General features: G+C 40.3%; 2 protein-coding genes across 2 annotated transcripts in view; one reads left to right on the forward strand and one right to left on the reverse strand.

Annotated features, from left to right (window-relative positions):
- LNX2 (ligand of numb-protein X 2) overlaps positions 1 to 20,370 on the reverse strand; it is a 164,686-nt gene that overhangs the window by 96,137 nt on the left and 48,179 nt on the right. The window lies entirely within an intron of this gene.
- The window catches only part of LOC115866765 (protein POLR1D-like), a 42,199-nt gene that overhangs the window by 8,802 nt on the left and 13,027 nt on the right, over positions 1 to 20,370 (forward strand). Inside the window, exon 2 of the mRNA XM_030882618.2 lies at positions 16,169 to 16,243. Within this exon, the coding sequence (XP_030738478.1) occupies positions 16,169 to 16,243 (75 nt within the window). The remainder of the gene's footprint in view (positions 1 to 16,168; positions 16,244 to 20,370) is intronic.

The following is a 20,370-nucleotide window of genomic DNA, read 5'->3' on the forward strand; positions in this document are numbered from 1 at the left end:
CTCTTGTCAGTCCTTAGTTGATGAACGAATGGATGACTGTGTGTGCGTGATTGAGCGTCAGTGTCTAAGCATGACTGCCACGGCAGGGAGGGAAAACTGCAGTTGCACTGACATTATTTTGTACACTTGTCAGCTGACACTTGCATACTCAGCCACCACAGTAATAAGCTCCGAGAAGAAAAGGGCTTCTCGAGTGGGGCAAGGAAGCATGCCTGTCCTGTGGCTTCAGTGGGAGGAATAGCTGAGGTGATGAGCGTCGTGGAGCACCTCAGTGAAGGTGGCCACACCTTATACTCCATCTCACTGATGTCTTCTCTATATTGCCAAGAGCCCTGGATACGGACATCCCTTACCACCTCTATCCCATGCAACATTTGTTACCTTTTCTCCTATTGGTCTAAAATAAAAGGCAAGCACATCTCCCACTCAAGGGTGCTCAAAGGACATTCTGATTTTGCAGTAACAACTATATGGAAGGGTGATGTGGATTATCCTGGGATCTTGTCCCCACAGAATTCTAGTGGAACAAACATGGTAGAATTATTATTTTGGGTACCACGAGGTGGAATTCCAAGGATGTGATTCTAAGGCATGCTGTTTTGTCAATGCCAAATACTACATCCATTTCCTGGCCAGCTGTCTGATAAATCTATGCTGTTTATTACAAGTAGCCTTGCTTTGGAAAAATACAGAATATATGTCTTTTTTTTCAGCAGTTATTCTAAAGTCCTGCCATGGACCAGGTACATTAGGGATACAAAAATGAATCTCCTTTGGTTCCTGCCTTCACAGAGTTTGCAACCAGGGTAGACCAAAGAGCTGTGTATTTCAGGACTAAAGGAAAGGTGTCATTTCTTCTAACTTGTCCACCTTGTTCAAAACCATAGCCCCTCCCCCAACACCCACACCCTGCAGTATTTTTTTAAATATAGCCCTATTGAATTCACCTATTTGTTGCATTTATTCTATATTATCTATTCCTCCCCCACCCCTGCCACACACACATACTATAACATAAGCTTCATGAAGGCAGAGACTTTTGTTTGTGTTCACCGATGTCTCTGTAGCCCCTGGAGCAGTGCCTGAAGCATAGTAGGTGTTCAAAAAATATTTATCACATGAATGAATAGAAGATGGACACTCTGTATTTTTTAACTGAATATCCTAAGAGCTGAATTTGAATTTGTAATGCTGAAATAACTATAAGCTTTGGGGTTGAAAACCACAAGTTTGTCGTTAGTTGTATGTCTTTAGCTGCATACTCTGTCCACATGGAGATGACAACATGCTGGGAGCCACAGGGAGGAGTTCACTAAGCAAAGGTGGTCATGACCAGAGCAGGCAGAGATGGAGTCCCAACCAAGTATCCCGCACAGCAGGAACCACTCAGATCTTACACATGTATCGACCAGGTGGTAGGGGAGTCCAGAGAAGTCACCTGAGCTAAGAAAAGTTGGCTATGTTGTTTTATTTGGATCTGAAAGGCCAGAAGTGGTTCCCATTGAGTGCATCTCATAGTCATATAGTCATAAGCACTGACCCCCAAGGCAGCCGCTGTTGACTCTGTGAGCACCTGCTCTACTTCACATACCTACTGTATGGTTTCAGATTTGGGGAGTTCACTGGACAATAATATTTCAAAAAATAAAATCTAATAGGGTGAACTGATGTAGTGTCGCATAGTTTTATTTTGCCATTGAAAATGAACTTTGTTTTGGTTGGAAACTGTCAGAAATCCCAGTCTTTATATGGCCTGATAGCACATAAAGGTCTCCAGTGTGTGTTTTCCAACACCATCAAGCAATCCGTCAAGCAGTGCAATTCTGACACTGTCTGCCCGGAGACAGTATCAGAGCTCACTCGGTCCCACAAGACTGCACCTACCCAACCCCACTTCAGATGCCAGCTGCAAATCCAGGTTGTTTTACCTGTGCTTCTGACCTACTGGCTGTAAACCGGAAGTTCTCATGACCCCATCCCTGGGCCCAGTTAATTTGTTAGAGTGGCTCACGGAATTCAGAGAAACATTTACTTACTTTTTATCAGTTTATTATAAAGGATACAGATGAACAGCCAGATGAAGAGGTGCATGGGCAAGGACTGTGGGGGGGTCGGGGGGGGTGAAGTTTCCATGCCTTTTCTGGGCAACCACCTCTCCTCAAATCACGCACTCACCAGCCCGGAAGTTCTCTGTACCCTGTCCTTTTGGGGTTTTATGGAGGCTTCATTACACAGGCATAATTGATTAAATCATTGCCATTGGTGGTAGAACTCAATCTCTAGCCCCTTTCTCCTCCCCAGAGGTCTGCGGATGGCACTGAAATTCCAACTCTCTAATCAGCGGTTGGTTATCCTGGCGACCAGCCCCCATCCTTAGGTTACCCAGGGCTTTCCCTAAAATCACCTCATCGAAACAAAAGACAGCTTTATATTTCTCATCAATTAGGAAATCCCCATGGTTTTAGGAGCTCTGTCAGGAATGGGAGGAAAACCAAACATATATTTCTTACTATATAAGTCAGCATATCATAAGACCAAACAGAGAATTAAATGAAGCATTCTATAATTTGACATCTGTTATGCCATTTTTATCACATTAGCTCCACAGTAAGATGCACAGACTCTTCAGTTTTCTCTGGGATCCTCAGAGCATTTGGTCCACAACTCTTAATTTCTCACCACCATGCTTGGTAAATTATATGGGATTTCAGAATGAATTTTCATTGGAGCTTAGATTTCAAGATGAGGATGACGTATCATTGAGATTCCTCATCTAAAGTTATTTCAGATCCTGGCTGGCTTGCTTAACTCTGTTCTGCATACTTAAGCATAAATCCTGGTGTTTAGAATACTTAACAGGGTTTTTATTCGGAAGTGATGAATATTTAATTGGGGATATAAGTGTCAATTATCATCTCATTCCCTGAAGATGAAGAAAAAAGAGTATAATCATCAAGTTCAGTGTCTATCAAAGTAAAAGAGGTGGATTTATGTTCTCCATCAGAGCTTGTAATCTAAGCCTTCAGGACTTGGTTCTACAGTTGTTTTCCTGGTTTTTGTTTATTTGTTTTCATGGCAAAGGCTGTACTTTGTCATTAAATGGATGGGAAAGTGGGGATTCTAGAGTCTCATGATTAGAAACTGTTCTGCCGCTGGCACATGAAAAGATGCTCAACAACACGTATCATCAGGGAAATGCAAATTAAAACCGCAATGAGATATCACCTCACACCTGTCAGAACGGCTGTTATAAAAAGACAAGAAATAACAAGTGCTGGTGAGGGTGTGGAGAAAGGGAGCCCTCCCACACTGCTGGTGGGAGTGTCAATTGGTGCAGCCACCGTGGAAAACAGTATGAAGTGTCTTGAAAACATTAAAAATAGAACTACCATCAGCCCAGCAATTCCACTCCTGGGTATTTATCCAAAGAAAACAAAAACACTAATTCAAAAAGATACATGCACCCCTATTTCATTGCAGCATTATTTACAATAGCCAAGATATACAAGCAACCTAAGTGCCCAGCGACAGACGAACAGATAAAGAAGATGTATGTGTACGTGACAGAACATTACCCAGCCATAAAAAAGAATGAAATCTTGCCATTTGCAACAACGTGGATGGACCCAGAAGGTAATATGAAATAAATCAGACAGAGAAAGACATATACTGTGTGAAATCACTTATGTGGAATCTAAAAAAACAGAACAAATGAACACACATAACTAAACAGAAACAGAGTCATAGATAGAGAAGAAAAACAGATAGTTGCCAGAGAGGAGGGAGCTGGGGAAGGGAGAGAAATAGGTGAGGGAGATTAAGAGGTACAGACTTTTAGTTACAAAATAAATGAGTCAGGTATGAAATGTACAGTGTGGGGAATATAATCAATAATTATGTAATATCTTTGTATGGTGACAGGTGACAGCTAGACATCATGGTGATCATTTTGAAATGTATAAAAATATCAAATCACTGTGTTTATACCAGGAAATAACATAGTGTTGTAGGTCAATTATACTTCAAAAACAAACAAACAAACTCATAGAAAAGTGACCAGATTTGTGGTTTCCAGAGGCAGGAGGTGAGGAGAGGGGGAACTGGATCAAAGTAGTCAAGGTACAAACTTCTAGTTATAAGATAAATAAGAACTAGGGATGCGATGTACAACACGATAAATACAGTTAACGCTGCGGTATGTTATCTGTGAAAGTTGGTAAGAGGGTAAATCCTAAAGAGTTCTCATCACAAGGGAAAATATTTTTTTCTGTTTTTTTAATGTTGCATCTATATGAGATGATGGATGTTCCCTGAATTTACTGTGGTCATAATTTCATGATGTATGTGAATCAAATCATTATGCTGCACATCTTATATAGTGCTGTATGTCAGTTATATCCCAATAAAACTGGAAGAGAAAAAAAAAAACTGTTCTGCTGAAAATGTCAGTCTTTAGGAGTATCAGCCTGCAGGTGCGTCACTGCCTGCTGCCCAGACTTGCAGCACGCATGCCAAAGGTTCCCTTTCTGTTTTCTTGTTGTAATAAGCTGGTCGCCACCTGAGAGCAGTGTGCTTCAGAACAAGCCCGGACGTGAAGAACCCAGCTAGGCTTATTGCTAGGCTTATTCCTAGCCAGAAGCAGACACGCAACTGGGACTGTGAAGTAAGAAGACCAGCCAGGTGGACAAACCAGTTTACACCTCCTTCAAGGCAGATGATGTTTTTCCCATTTATAGAGAAAGAAACTGAGGCCTGGAGAAGTTAAGTAACCTCCCTAAGGCTGTACGGCTAGTGAGTGGAATGAACCGAAGACAGCCTGACCCCTGAGGTTCAGCTTTTATGTCCACGATGTTGCCTGTGTTACCCGCTGCAGGAAGACAGGAAAGCTTTGCCAGAGCGTGTGCTCCAGAGAGTTCAGTTTGAGAGACAAAACTATTGACCAGTAATCCTTGTTTATTTCTAAATTCAGGCTGAAACATGTTGGAAATGGGACTGTTTTCTATAAAACTTAACCATGAAAAGAGTCACTGAGTTACAGACCATCTGGTCAAGAACGTAGATATAGGCTTACTAATAGTCGCTTCATGAAAATATCATTTTCCATATTGTTAAACTTCATTGGCATCATCTTTAAGTACATTAACTTTTTAATCGATGTTATGCCAAAGCAGCACTTGATTGTCCTCAAAAGGTAGAAGACATCTTCCTGGACGGGATAAAGTAAGGGTGTGTGTGAGCGGAGAGGACTCAGAGCTGTCCAGGTCAGATCAGGTGTCCCCTGATGGTTTGCCCCTGGACGAGGCAGCCTCCCTAAGCCTTAGTGGTCTAACACATACAAAGGGGACAATAACTGAAAAGGTTCTTCTGAGGGTCAGTGAGATCGTATGTTCTGCTCTTAATCACTGTGCACATGATACATACTATTATATGGTATTTTTGTGTTTTAGTTAACAATATAACAATCGATACTATAGACCCATTTAAAATTTTTCTTAAGATAATACATTTGTTCAGTGCTTTATAGCTACAAAGTAATTATATATATGATTGTGTTTGATCCCCATACAAACTCTGAAAGGGTAGTAGAGATATCTTCATTTTATAGATGGTGTAACCAAGATGACAAGAAAAATCACAGAGTCAGTAAGGGCGGAACTGGGATCATCCTCTCCACTGCACTGTGGCCGCTTCCTCATTTTCCTAAGGTGACTTGAACATGTCCTTGGTTCAAACCTAGGAAGTGGGAACTGCTGGATCCCTCTTCTAAGAGAATCAAGAGATGTGGTAGAGAATGTATAATAGTAGAACAAGTATCAGGTAATTCTACTCAGTCTGAACTTCTCAGGTGAGAGATTCTGCTCTCAAGCTTGAACTTTCCAGAGCTTGTCCCTGTATTGGTCACATCCACCAGGAAGTTGCCCAGCTGCTGACTTTGCACGGAGGAGACCTAGTTCCCGAATGAACACAACTGTCTGAAAAGCCAAAGAGCCAGGACCACTGGCTTTCTTTTTGTGCATATGAGATAGGATGCTTTCATGTAATTCGTTTCTGATCATGTATTTCATAGGTCATGGGAGGGAATTCTGTTCTGACTGGGGCTCTGCCCATCTCCCTGTCATTACATACAGGAAGTTTCCTCTGACTTAACGATAGGAAGATAGAATTTCCTTTATATTATTTGCACTGATAAATAACCCCTCAGCTTTTCATCAAAACAGAATTATGCAACAGATAAAAAATTAACATTCTGCAAGTTTTTCTTTACAGTATAAATGAAAAGAGGAGACACTGAGATTTAAAAAAGTTTTGTTTTGGCAAATTCAGATACCTAAATGAACCCTTGTCCCTCCCAAGAAACATCAATGCAAAGAAAGCCCTCTATACCTCTCATCTTTTTCAATCCTTGCAGTGCATCTGTGAGCCGGGGCTCAGGCTCATTTTACGGAGAGGAAACGTACTCAGAGAAGGTACTTAACTTGTCCAGAGCACCCAGGTGGCTAGTGGAGCTGGCTCCCACTGTCCCACACTATTCTCCAACATGAAACACAGTTTCCATAGTAAAAACTTTTGATCTATCCTGCTTTGAAGTTAATAATTTAGGTACTTTTAAATTGGTTTTCATTTTTATATGATTAAGCAATTACAGCAAATGACTTCAAGTAACATTTTCCAGGCTGAGTGAGTTTCAGTTACACTACCCCTGAATGCAGCCAGGACCCAGTTTCCCGTAAACCATCACTGGGTGGGGTCTTCTAGTGTGATTCATAACACAGTTGTAGACACACTAGTGCTGGTCCTTGTAATGTTATACTCCAAAGGTAATGACCTTGGGCTGAAGTATCATAACTATGGTCTATCCCCTCCTAATTTCTCCCCAGGAATGACTGAAACATGTCATCCAGGTTCTGGCCGGGGGTGGGGGGAGAAGAAATATAATTGTGAATTAAATGTTCCCCCCGCCCCCCCAAAAAAGTCAGGTAACTATTTAGTTTTAGGCAAGTTATTAACCTCTCTAAACCATCATTTCCTTGGCTTTATATGATAATGTTAAATTAGATGACCTCTAACAGGAAACTTCCCTTACATTTTCATAATATAGTATTATATTTAAAGGATCTTTACCTGAACATTTTAATTCATTTTGGTTTCTTTCCTCGCCTATTATAGTAAAAAGAGCCTTGTAATACTTGGATTTGAGGCCTCTCTGGGAACACTGACTGTGTAGGAATTAATACAGAAGTTTAGCATATGGCCCGATTTCTATCAAGCAAATGCTAAGGCAGAGTTGTGAATTTAGGGGGTTGATATTTCAAATGAGCTGTGCAAGTGTGGTCCTGAACATTTGTATTGAAAACGCAGTGCCCTTTTTTTGTAAGCCCATTATCACACCTTGGGAGCAGGCCAAATGATGCTGTTTGTATAATCAGCACGATCTGTCTCTCAGAGCTTTCCCTGCTGTCTCGGTTGGGTACCTATTCCATTTTTAACACAGTTCTGAACTCTTCATTAGCACTGCTCCATCCAGTTAAACTGCAGCTGCTGTCCCATCCCTAAGGATGGGTGGTATTTCAGTAGCAGACAAGATGATTCTAATATGTGCAGCTACTTCAAGCACAGCAGTAAAAAGGGCCAGGAGAGGATTGTGTTGTGTCTTGATATTTCCTGAAATGTACAGTGAAACATCTGCTCCAGAACATGCTTCCATATTTCCCTTCTTGGCTAACAGCACCACTTGTAAGTAATTTACAAGGCAGAATAATGAAGTGGGACTTCAGAGTTCACTAGTTCTTGACTGTCTTGCAGCTGGTTTCTGATGCCAAAATCACCAATTGTATTATCCTCTCCGGATTCTTTCTTTTGGCAGTTGATGTATTGTTTGCATGGTATGATATAAACCTAAAGATAGGATTAATCAGTAATGGAATTTTCCATGCTTTGGGCTTTCCTCCTGTAGCGTTTAGTCCCCATGTGCTGGTTCCTACCCTTTGGCCATCTCTGCCGCCTTTCTAGTGGTCCCTCCTGTGCTGTTGAATTCAGCGTCTGTAAGGATGTTTGCACTGCAACAGAGTCTATGACTTCTGCCAGCTACGAGGGAAGCATCTCGGGTCTTTATAAGTAAATGTAAAGCCTTGCTTGCACAGTTGTGCAGTTTTGGCTGACTTGTTCCTTGAGCCATCTAAGTTCAGTAGAACTCTGAACTTTTATAAACATTTTCCTCAAAGAGACACTACTCCCCAAGTCTGTGTGTGTGTGTCTAACTGCTCAATTCTATTAACTACATTATAGCAATGTAGAATTTTTTCCCCAAAGCACTTGTATTATATTAACTAAGATTTTTTTAATTGGAAAATGGGATTGAAAATTGCCTTGTCCTTCTTAAATTCATTGTCATGTGCATTAGCCCCTAAAGACAACTTGAAACTTGACGCTAAAGAGTTTACAAAGAGTCAAGAATTTACTGGTTGTTTTCAATAAATTATTTTGTATAGTAGATTCTTGTATTTAATGACTGAGGTAGAAAATGTTGTCTGTGTGTATACGTACTATTTTTTTTCAGAAACTCTCCCAGCCAGTTTTGTAGGAGAAACTACCATCCCTCTCAAAGTACCCCTTGATACCTAAAGTGTGGAAGACAGGACACTCCTGGTGCTCAAGATGAGGCTGGGTCTGGAGGTGCACGCAGTGGGGGCTGGGAGGGGCTGCACCCTCTGTTTCGTTGTCTCTTGCCTTGTACTGAGGGGCCCCCAGGCAGCCATTGAACCTGCGCTGGTCGCTAAGGAACACAGGCTTTCTCTTTCTCCCATCTCATTTGTGTATTGCGGGACTTCTAAGAATTAGAAGCATCAGTATGTTTTCTTCCTGGGTTCAACACTGCTTAATGCAGTTGAAAGGAAAACACTTTTTAAAGAGCCTGAATTGATTAGGAAATCCTACACATTCTGGAATATTCTATATTTTCCCCATTCCTTGGCTCTTACCTCCAAGTATAGTTTATAATCATTTGATGAATCAGACACTGAGATGCACATGGGGTGGATGGCTTGTTTTCAGCAGACTGCTGCAGCCCTGACACAGCTGAGGGAAACGCCTTCAGCGGGCTGACCAGGCCTTCTGCTGAATAGGCCGTCCCTTGGATGGGGCTGCGATCCAAGAGCTCTGAAGGGTCCTTTAGGACAGTCTGCAGAAAGCCGCAGATCTCTGGTATAAAATAAAGCTCTTTTAGGATTAAGAGCGTGATTTGCAGACCACGCGATGGGCGAGGTGGCTTTTCTGGTGTGTGGCGTGTTTACCGAAGGGCAGTGCGCCAGGCGCTAGGCCTCACTGAAGAAGGCTGCGGAGGCGAGCCCTAGAGGCTTTCTATCGCAATGTTTCCTTTTGTTCAATCGTTGTGATTTTTTTCCTTTTTGCATTTCGAACAGCTATTGGGTGAGAGTTTGAATTTTATAAAGAGATAACAAAATGCTTTCACGGAGTAAGAGACCTCAATAATTACTTTGACCTTACATTCTTTGACTGAGTTTACTTCTCCCAACTAATCTTTTAGTAAGGCACGTGTACACTTTATATACTTTTAAACTTAATTGACCTATCAGACAGACACGTTGTTCCTGGCAATGGTATAATTCACAGGCTTTTCTATTTAGAGTTTACTATCTTCTAAGGTAGTTCTCTGCCATCCCCACCCCCCTGCACAGAGTTTTTTCAGTAAGAGATGCTTGTCTTCACAATACACGATTTACCGTGGCACATTTAACTAGGTCCTATAATACGAACTGAAAATGAATCACTGTATTTTCTGTGTGTGGCTCCTTAATCGGGATTTAAGAATAAATATTTGTAGAAATACTTACTACTTTGACAATGAGGTGACTTCATTATGAGGTCATTCCTCAGGTGAGGTGTTTTATGACCTGAGAGATAAGGCTTCCCTCTAAGAGCTAAACTAATAGAAGTCAGCCCACATATTACCTGAAGAAGTCATCTCGCTGTAACAATAACCCACCCTCTGAGGTCACGCAGGATGGGTAGCTGTGGACATTTGAGGCTGTCCAAGTCCAGGTGAGGAGACGGGAGTTCTGCCTTCACCACAGTCTTGTCGTGACTGCAAATAATCGCAGTAAAACATGCTGCCAGCCCTCCCATGGCCTTCCTCTCACGGGGCTCAGCTGTGTCGAGGCTGGGGTCTCGCCTTCACCAGAACTGTAGTGTCAGGGTCAGTTAAAAGTCAACTGCCCAGGTTCACATCCCAGCCCCAGTTTCTTCACTCTTTATTTTCTCCTTCTCAATGAAATAGTAGTTACCTAGAGGAGCTGTGAGGATTAAGTGTAAGATACATGGCACATAGGTACTGCCGCCATCATTATTTTTCATCATATCCCCAGTGATGCATATTAAATGCTTATTATATCGATATTCAAAGGAGAGTTTCCTTGAACCTGGGCAGCCCCATGTGTCACAAACGTGCAGATCTTCCGTCAGTGCAGTTCCTAGCCCAGGAAACACCCTCCTCTTGTTTTGACCTGCGTCCCTGAATGAAAGGAAACTGTGGGGTCCGTGGCGATGCGGGGCTGTGCCCTGTTGACGTCAGAGCGCACACTGCTTCAGAGTCCAGGAAGGATGTGAGCCGTGCAGTGTTCGGAAGAAAAAAGACACATTAACTTGTCAAAACCTTCTTTTCAGCGTGAGTGCAGGAGGTTTTGCCATAAGGAAATATTGTTTCCCAGCAGAGCTAAGCTTCCCTTTGCTTGCTTGTCTCAGGATTTCAGTTCAGTGTTCTGGAGGTTCTCATGACTTAGTTCAGTATGAGGAATAGTTATACTTGGAGACTAACATTTAATGTTAGATCAGATTACTCATACATTTGTATATGTGTAGGTCTTGGAGAACATACAGGAGGTTTGTTACTGATTCATTAATCTACAGGGAAACTTTAAAACATTCAAAATTTAGGTTTTCAGTTTTTTACATTTATGTTAATTTACATTTTGACAATATACTACAATTTGGTCCATGTTGAATAGTTACACTTTGTTTTTTAATACTTTAGATTATTACAGTCCATAGAACTTACTTTATATGTAAATCTTGATCATAACAATATGATTAGTGATTCTGCTGAAATAAAGGCAAGAAAATAAATTTTATGGAATAAAGATATATATAAATTTTCTGTCTTTCTGTATTCATCTAAATATTACCAACCCATTAAGAGAATAATCAACGTGTGCAGGGAGTTAATTCCATTATCTCATATTTCACTAACTTAAATTTTTAAAAATCATAGCTTTACACATTTTTTTGAAGTACACCTGACTTACAATTTTATATTAGCTTCAGGTGTACAACATAGTGATTCTATATTTTTATACATTACAAAGTGATGGCCACGACAAGTCTGGTTACCATCTATCACCATACAGAGTTTACACATTTAAATTTTTATTGTAATGAAGGTGTATTTGTCATGGTAGGAGGAATGAATATGTTTTCTTTAATGGTTTTTAAAGGTAACTTAAATATTTAGAAGTATGGTACATCGGCCTGAAAGAAAAGGTGGTTTTATAATATCTATTGATGAGGCACCGGTGGGGAGATGAGGAAGGGCCGGTGGAGAAGGTGACCTCTGACCTGAGCGTCCGGGGGTGAGGACGTAGCTGCAGGAAGAGCCCTGGGCAGGGTGCAGCCCAGGCAAACCTTCCCATGCACATGACGGCAGATATGGTGCTGCCGTCCAGCCGCTGTCCCGGCCAAATTGGGCTTCTGGACTAGCAAAGCTACAGCCCACGAATGTGCTGTCTGGCTGCCGTAATAAAAAGACCATGGACTAAGTGGTCTAAACAGCAGACATTTATTTCTAACAGTTCTGGAGGCGGGAGGTCTGAGAGCCAGTTGCCAGCAGATTCGGTGTCTGGTGAGGGCCCATCTTCTCCCTGTGTCCCCACATGGCAGAAGGGAGGAAAGAGCTCTCTGGGGTCTCTTTTATAAGGGCACCAATCACCTCCCCCAAAGGCCCCACCTCCTAATACCATTACATCGGGAGCTAGGATTTCAACATCTAAGTTTGGGGAGGGAGGGACACAAACATTGAGTCCACAGCACTTTCCTTCACCATTTCTCAAGAAAGTATATGTTGAGGTCTTTTTTTGAGCAATTACTTGATATTTAGCTTCTCTGATATTATTTCTTTAAAAATCTCATTTTCTTGTGTTCTTCATTATTTAATTTTCTGTTGTTTCATTTTAGTTGCCTTAAATATCTTGCTACCCTTTCGCTATAGTGATATAGTTAACTCTCAGTTGATTTATGTGAGTATAAAGGACCACAGACCCAGATAACTCAAAACTAATTTGTTTGACTTTGGATTTTAAGGCGATTTAGCACCAGACTTGCGTTCCCACTCGGGTTTTATTTAAGCTGCTATTATGATCAGTGTACGCTGTACAAGCATGTACCAGCTGGCTAATGGGATGAACGGGCAGGCCTGAAGAAGCTGAGCTAGGATGGAAAATTGTCTGTGGATAATACACACATGGATCATTGAAAATCGATTGTAGCTTGTTCCTGTGCCCAGGAAACTGTCTGCTTAATGACCTGGCTTTCTGGGACTTCTTGTTTGCACCGGACTGTCTATTCTAATACAATGGATTTGTTTTACAAAGAAACCTTTAAGATGCTTAAAGGATCTAAGCATAAAAATTATGGTACTTAAATTTGTGTCTGAAATTTAATTGTTCAAGTCCTTGTTGTACTTAGTTCTTATATATTCTCCTACTGTTTGCTGTTCCTGTATTTTAATTGCAGTTTACACTTCTGTTTCACAATCTCATTAAAAACTATCTTGTTTCATGATGCCGATGTTTCATAATCTTTGATAATTTAAGTATCTAGCCTCTGTGATAATGTGTGGTAGAAACTGACTTTGTTATTTCCTTACCCGAGAATTCATTAGCGAGAGTTCCAGAAAAAACAACAGAGGCTACAGGAGTGAGGAAAACTACCTGACTTTCTAATTTTTTTTCCTGTTGATTTTGAAGGTGATGTTGTTATTTCAAGGACAAAACACATGATTGCTAGAAGTTGCTTTCCTATTTGGAAGGAAAGCCCTGCAGAAGGAGCTCGTGCAGAGTGTGGGTGGGACACAGCGAATGCCCCACATTCTTAGGACAAAGTCTGAGCAGCCCTCCGTTCCTCTGCCTCTGCAGTTCTCTGAATGAGTGCGGAAGCAGTGGCAGCTCTGTCAGGGCTTTTTTTTTTTTTCCCCTTTTGCATTTACTTTATTTTTTGCCTTTTAATGATAATGAGAAAAGGGCTTCTCCAGGACTTGTTGTGCAAATGTTTGTGGAGGAGACGGGAAGTATGATAGGAAGATGGAGGGCAGGTACCCTTAAACCCACAGGTCCTTTTGTTTTGTTTTGGTCCTCCCCACCGCTCTCAGTGTCCCCGGTACCTCCTTCCTCATCTGAACACTGGTCGTGATGACTATGTTGTCATGTTCAGATGGGACAGCGCTTTGTAAACCGTAAAGCTCGTGACAACATGAGTTGTCCAAACAGTAACAAACGCCTCAGTCGCAGGCAGTCTGCTGGGCCTGGGTTCTGCCCTGTCTGCTCCCGACCTGTCACCGTCTTTCCTCACTGGTGAACTGGTTCACCCCAGGCAGTCTTTCTCATACTTACACCTTCTTTTCTCTTGGGCTGTCGTTGTAAGTCAGAAGGTATCCTTAATCACGGCAGAGAAAGTTAAGCACAGCACTGGAGACAGTTTTCAGTGAAATCACAACTACAGAAGAATCCACGTCCAACTTCACGCTCTGGAAGGCGCCTAGACTAGGCCTGCAGGATCCCGGCACGGTTCTTGACCGAGTGTTGCTTCCTGCAGATGTACAGCATCCCAACTGTAGCGTGACACAAACTGGCTTTCGTAGGCATGTCCAGAAAGCTGGGCAAACGTTTTAACAGTTTTTATGGGAAAATGCATTCTCCTTCATCTGTCACTGATACATAGTTTGTTCATAATTGGGGAACTGCCCAAGCAGGTTCTTTCACTGATGATTTTTAACTGTGTCTGTTGTCAGGAGAGAGGACATATGGGTGGATCCAGGATGATTGATTTTCTGGTGGTTGTTTTGAAAGCTACCACTCTAATTGATGGGAAGGCGGGGGTGTATTTGGCATGTTTTTACCCTTGGGTTTTTTTTGCTTACATCTATAAGGGTGAAGAAGGATCTCTGTTTTGGAGCCAGAGAGGATAAATTTTTCCCGAAATACTCTATGAGACAAAGTCCTCAGATCACATCCATAGGATGTATTATTATTTTAAAGAGATGGAAGAAGGCTCTGTGGTGTCACATGCACTTAGTATTCCCGACACCAGGAGGCTGGGCTATGACACCTGATCTGATTGAGTCCAGGCGCAAGAAGCAGACAAGCTGGTCAGCGTTTCAGTTTTTCATCAGCCCATCCGTGGGCCCTCCCAGGATGGATTAGAAAGTGTCCAGCTGCTGAGTTAGCTGAAATGGCATTTTTTAAAAGATCTCACTATTAATAGGAGTTTATTAAAACTTGTGTAAATTATAGAAAAACAGCCAGATATATCTGTTGAGGATGAAGAGGGTGGTGAAATAGTTTGAAAGAATACTATTAGAAATATGGAGGTGAATACCAGGAGAAACAGATAAGAAGGAGTTGAAATTGGTTTTTTTGGTGGGTAAGGAAGGCTGATGCAGAAGACTGCTGTATTTCATTTTAAGTCTTTAAATAATATTTTTCTCTTTAAGCTATATGCATGCTTTGATAAAATAAAAATCAGTATAAAATAAAACATTCTTATAAACTAACAGAATGGTAATATCATTGAGGACTATGTGAATTGTACCTAGAGTAGTACTGTAAGAGTGTAACTAAATGTTTTTATATAGAATCAATATATAATTATTGATATTATATTATATTATATTATAATAATATAATTATTATATTATAATAATTATAACTATTACAATTATAATAATATTATTATAATTATATTTATAATTATTTTAAAAGTTTCAAATTTTGTGATTAGAATTATAGTTCTGTCTTTGGATTACTGTTGTTTGCAACGTGATACCTCTCTTTTTCTTAACTTTATTATTGCTATATCATAGGTAATATTAAAGTCAGGGATGACCATGGTCCTATCTTATTACCCATGACACCTTGCACAGGATTATATGTGGTAAAGTCTCAGAGTATGGTTGATAAATATGTCTTCTAGGCTTTTAAAAAGCCTCTTTCTAAAAATTACACAAATAATACAGATTCACTCTAGAAAAAACAGAAAATGCAGAGAAGCAAACAAAAAACTAAAAATCTGCCCCAAACTTATCGTTTTGGTAACATCCCTCCAAATGTTTCCCTGTGCAATAGGTACATGTAAATAAATTTAAAATAAAATTATCCTATACATACTCTTTTGTTCCCAGATTTATACACTTAACATGTTATGAATGTCTTGCTGTGCCAAGCATTTGTCTTCATTTTTAACAACTGCCTAATCTTCCGCTGTGTGGATATGCCATGATTTATTTAAACAATCCCTTTTTAGTAACCGTTTAAGCTTTCTCTTCTTTTTCTTTAGCTGTTAAGTTTTTGAATGAGTATCCTTGTACATATAGTTTTGCATACTTAGTTGAATTTTTCTTAGAATAAGGTGGAATTTTTAGGTCAACATGTATGTTTTATTTTTACGGCTCTTTATCACGTTTCCAGTTGTTCTCCAGAAATGTTATATCAGCTTTAGTCCCTGTTGGTAGAGAAAAGAATATCCATTTCTCCACTCCACTCATCACTAACTGATGAGCAGAAACAGATTCATCATTGCTGGGTTAATTAGTATTTCTTAGAATAATAGTGCGTTTGAACATTTTTAGTATGGATATAATTCGTCATTTTGCCTTTAATTTTCTCTTCAGTGTTCTTCCCCTATATGGAAAAGGTTTCTTTTTAATTTTTATGTATTCAAAACTATCAACCATTTTAAAACATTTTTTTAAATTTCTCCCCCAATTTTGAAGTTTAATGCTTCAAAAGCTCTTTCTTTCCCAGGGTCACATACGTGGAACAAATTGATTTTCAGAATTTAGTGGAGTGACTAAAATTCTCTCAAATTTCTTCCTTTTTCCCACCAGGAAAGCAATAGAAGAACTCCTTAAAGAGGCAAAACGTGGGAAAACAAGAGCAGAGACAATGGGACCTATGGGCTGGTAAGTTCTTGAGTCATCTTCCTTAAAATTTAAACTCATGTATATATTAAAGAGAAAAGTTTTCTTTAGCATATACAGGGAATGTAGAACCGTGGACGTAGAGGAACTCACTCAGAGGCAAGTGGTAGAGCAGGGACACTGCTGAGGGCTGCAGCCACGGAAGTGGGCAGAGGGGTGAGAACAGAGAACACTTGTCATGGTGTTTTCACCCTTTGGTCCACAAGTCCCCAAGAGATATGATGACGCTGCTGTGCCTAAGGCCACCTGAGTGACAGTAATATTATGTCAGTGTTCATTGTTTAAGAACTTCTATCTTAATTATAGTCCTCAGTAAATTAAGATTTATAATTTTAAGTATTTTAATTTTGTGACAGTTCAGCTGTGTAGCACTAAAGTTTACCATTGCAGTTGCTTTACAAAACAGAGCTTACTAAAACTTAATGATATAGACAAAGGAAGAATTTAACCTTAAGAATCAAGTCTACTCTTCTAAGCGTTACTTTAGCAATAGCATTCTCATCCAATAAATATGCTGGCTTAGGTCTTTTATCCACAGTTTAAAATTCACTATAATGGAGTATTGTGGGCCGTGAAAACGTGTAAAATGTAAAAATGGGACAGGAGTAGAAGCTAGATCTCTGTGGATTTGACTCTTAGAACCAAGCACAGGGTTTATGTCAAATATAAAACAAGGTTCAGTCAAAGTTAAAGAAATAAGAGGGCAAAGGCAGTTCCTAAAAATCAAGAAACATAAAATAAATGGACCTCAATAAGCCATTGAGCAGATGGCTTAGCCACACGTGGAGGAACTGTTTCAGGTGATCTGAAATTTGACTGTATTTCCAAAGGCAGAAAAGAACTAGAAAGAAATCTTAAATTGTTTCCAGTTATCACGTTGTTGGTAACAATGTTGACATTGTTATTCTGAAAATATTGTATAGTAGGATAAAGCAAACAAGTAAATGTTTATTTGTTATAGATACCAAAATTTTCAGTGTAAAAGATACAGCTATAAAGTCAAAGATATAAAAATCTGCACTCCTAAATATTAATTGGAAATATCAGTATGAAGTTGTGCCAGATTTTCTCTTTAAAAGAGAGAAAAGCTTTTCTAGCTCTGTTCACAGAAAAGTCCTGGAAACAATGACCATCCACTCAGTAGCAGTGAGTGTCCCTGGCACCCAGGGGTGGTGTATAAATTCTACTGTGGTATATATAATTCCATTTCTCACTGAACGAGGACAGAGCCTTAGAGAAACAGCTGGCTGCCAATCCGAGGCCGTTAGCCTGGGGTTAGCCAGCTACTAGCTAACTAGTTAACTGCAAGCTAGCTGCCACAGCCTCCAGCACTGCCCTCACTCCTCATGCCAACCGCAAGTTCCGGGAGCTCCCCAACGATCCTCAGCTTCAGTAATTTGCTAGACCACACACAATTCACAGAAAGCTATTATGCTCATGGTTACAGTTTATTACAGGGAAAGGATACAGATTAAACTCAGCCAGAATAAGGGATGCAAAGGGCACAGTCAGGAAAGGTTCCAGACACAGAGCCGCTGTCGTCCACCCCGTGGAGTCAGGACCCACACATTACCCTCCCAGCACCAACATGTGACAATGCACTTGGCATACTGACAACCAAGGAAGCGTACCTGAGCCTCGGTGTCCAAAGTTGTTCGGGGGGTTCCATTACTTAGGTATGATTGATTGATTGCTCACATGGTTGATAGCAGTCTCCACAGTACGCCAGATTTCCACCCTCAATCATGTGGTGTGTCTCTGGCATGGCCAGCCCGTCCTGTAAGACTGTCAGTTGTGGCCAGCTCCACCCTAAACAAAGACGTTTCTGTCAGGTATGACACTGCCTCCCAGAATTGATATTACCTCCCAGAAGCCAGGGCAAAGGCCAGACCTCTCTGTGGGCAAGACCACACTGTTTACTACATAGATAGGAAATGTATAAGAAGAGCCAGAAAATCTTATCAGATCAGAAAGTAAAACTGTCAGAAACTACTGTAGTCATGTCAGAAAGACACAGGAACCAACTTGAAAGGCCTCCCACTAGTCAAAGATGGGATAATTTAATCACCAAAGAATAAAGCAATAATGAGTGAGATAACCTAAAATATGTTAAAATCCATAAGGTCATAATAAAAATCACATCAAGAAGCTTTTGGATGAGGCTAAGGGGCCAAATTATTATAAAACTGGTAAATAGTGAGGAAGAGCCGAGCATTTATCCTGTTCCTTGTACAAGTTATACTTCAAAGTTACAAAATAACTGATGAAAGAAAACTTCCTTATAGAATTGCAACTGTTAAATGTAGGACTATAGAGTAAGATTATCATCACTTGAATAACAACTCAATTACAAGACAAGCTATCTAATTTAAAAATGGACAAAAGATTTGAACAAACACTTCACCAAAAACGATATCAAATTGGCCGATAAGCATTTGAAAAGATACTCAAATCATTAGTTATCAGGAAAATGCAAATTAAAACCACAGTTACTTATTCACCACACATGCACTAGATTGGCCAAAATAAAAAAAAGACTGACAGCACCAAATAAAGAGGAGGATTTGGAACAATGAGAATGCTCACATATTGCTGGTGGAAATGTAAATCATACAGCCACTTCGAAAAACAACTGGTAGTTTCTTATACATATGCACTCACCATACAGAATTCTTCTTCAAACCACCTATCAGAGAGCTGACAATGTAAGCCCACACGGAAATCTGTCCAGTAATGTCCATAGCAGCTTTATTCATGATAGCTCAAAACTGGAAACAACCCAAATGACCATCAGCTGATGAGTGGATACACAGTTGTAACATCCATACATTCCACACTCATCAATAACGAAAAGGAACAGAACTACTGATACACACTGCATGGATGAATCTCAAGCATTTTGCTCATGAAAGAAGCCAGACTCAAAACATTACACATTATAAGATTCCATTTATATGACATTCTAGAAAAGCCAAAACCACAGGGACAGAAAACCCATCGGTTGCCAGGAGGTAGGGGCTGAAGGACTGAATTTCCTGCAGAACTTTTCTGGGTGCTGGGAATGCTCTATATCTTGACTGTTGTGATGATCACACGACTACACACATTTGTCAAAACTCATCACACTATTTACTTAAAAGGATAAATTTTAGTTTGTATAAACTATACCTCAGTAAACCTGATGTAAAAATAAAAAGAATGTCGTTATTCTACAATCCCTAATGATACACTGGATCTAGGCAAAGATCATCACCGGTTGCTAAGTCTCTCAGATGAGAAGCTGATGGGAAACTTTCTGATGAGTGGGTCAGGCTGACGACACCTGGACTCATCTGTCAATCTTTATACCACAAGAAGATGCAATAGGAAGAGGGTACCGCCACTTATGAGACATCCTTGTAAAGAACCTGAACGTGAATCTGATCAAGTCTCTAGTTAGAACTACTAGTTTGCAGGAAATAGAGGTCAGAGGAACATACTAAATGATATTATAGAGATAAAATTACAAAAGTTTGGGGAATTCTACAGGAAAAAACAAACCAGTTTCTTTAACAAATGAACTGCAAGGAGAAAAGGAGGAGGAGTATCCTATGACTTAATAGATTTGGGACACATCTACGTGTATACCTTGTTTGGATCCTTATCCAAACTTATTGAAACAAGGGTATTTGATGATATTAAGGAATTGATGTTGATTTTTTTTTTAGGTGTGATAATAGGATTGCTGTTATTATTATTTATTTATTTATTTATTTATTTATTTTGCGGTACGCGGGCCTCTCACTGCTGTGGCCTCTCCCGTCGTGGAGCACGGGCTCCGGACGCGCAGGCTCAGCGGCCATGGCTCACGGGCCCAGCTGCTCCGTGGCATGTGGGATCTTCCCGGACTGGGGCACGAACCCGTATCCCCTGCATCAGCAGGCGGACTCTCAACTCAACCACTGCGCCACCAGGGAAGCCCTGTTATTTTATTTTTTAAAAGCTATTATCTTTTAGAAGTTCATTCTGATGTATTTATGGATGCAGTGGTATAATAAGATGAAATGATCCAATGTGAGTCAATCTTTGTGTAACATTTGTAATCATTTTAGATTTCAGTGAAATAGCAA

The sequence above is a fragment of the Globicephala melas genome, chromosome 18 (assembly GCF_963455315.2).
Source record: "Globicephala melas chromosome 18, mGloMel1.2, whole genome shotgun sequence".
In the NCBI taxonomy this organism is placed as follows: Eukaryota; Metazoa; Chordata; class Mammalia; order Artiodactyla; family Delphinidae; genus Globicephala; species Globicephala melas.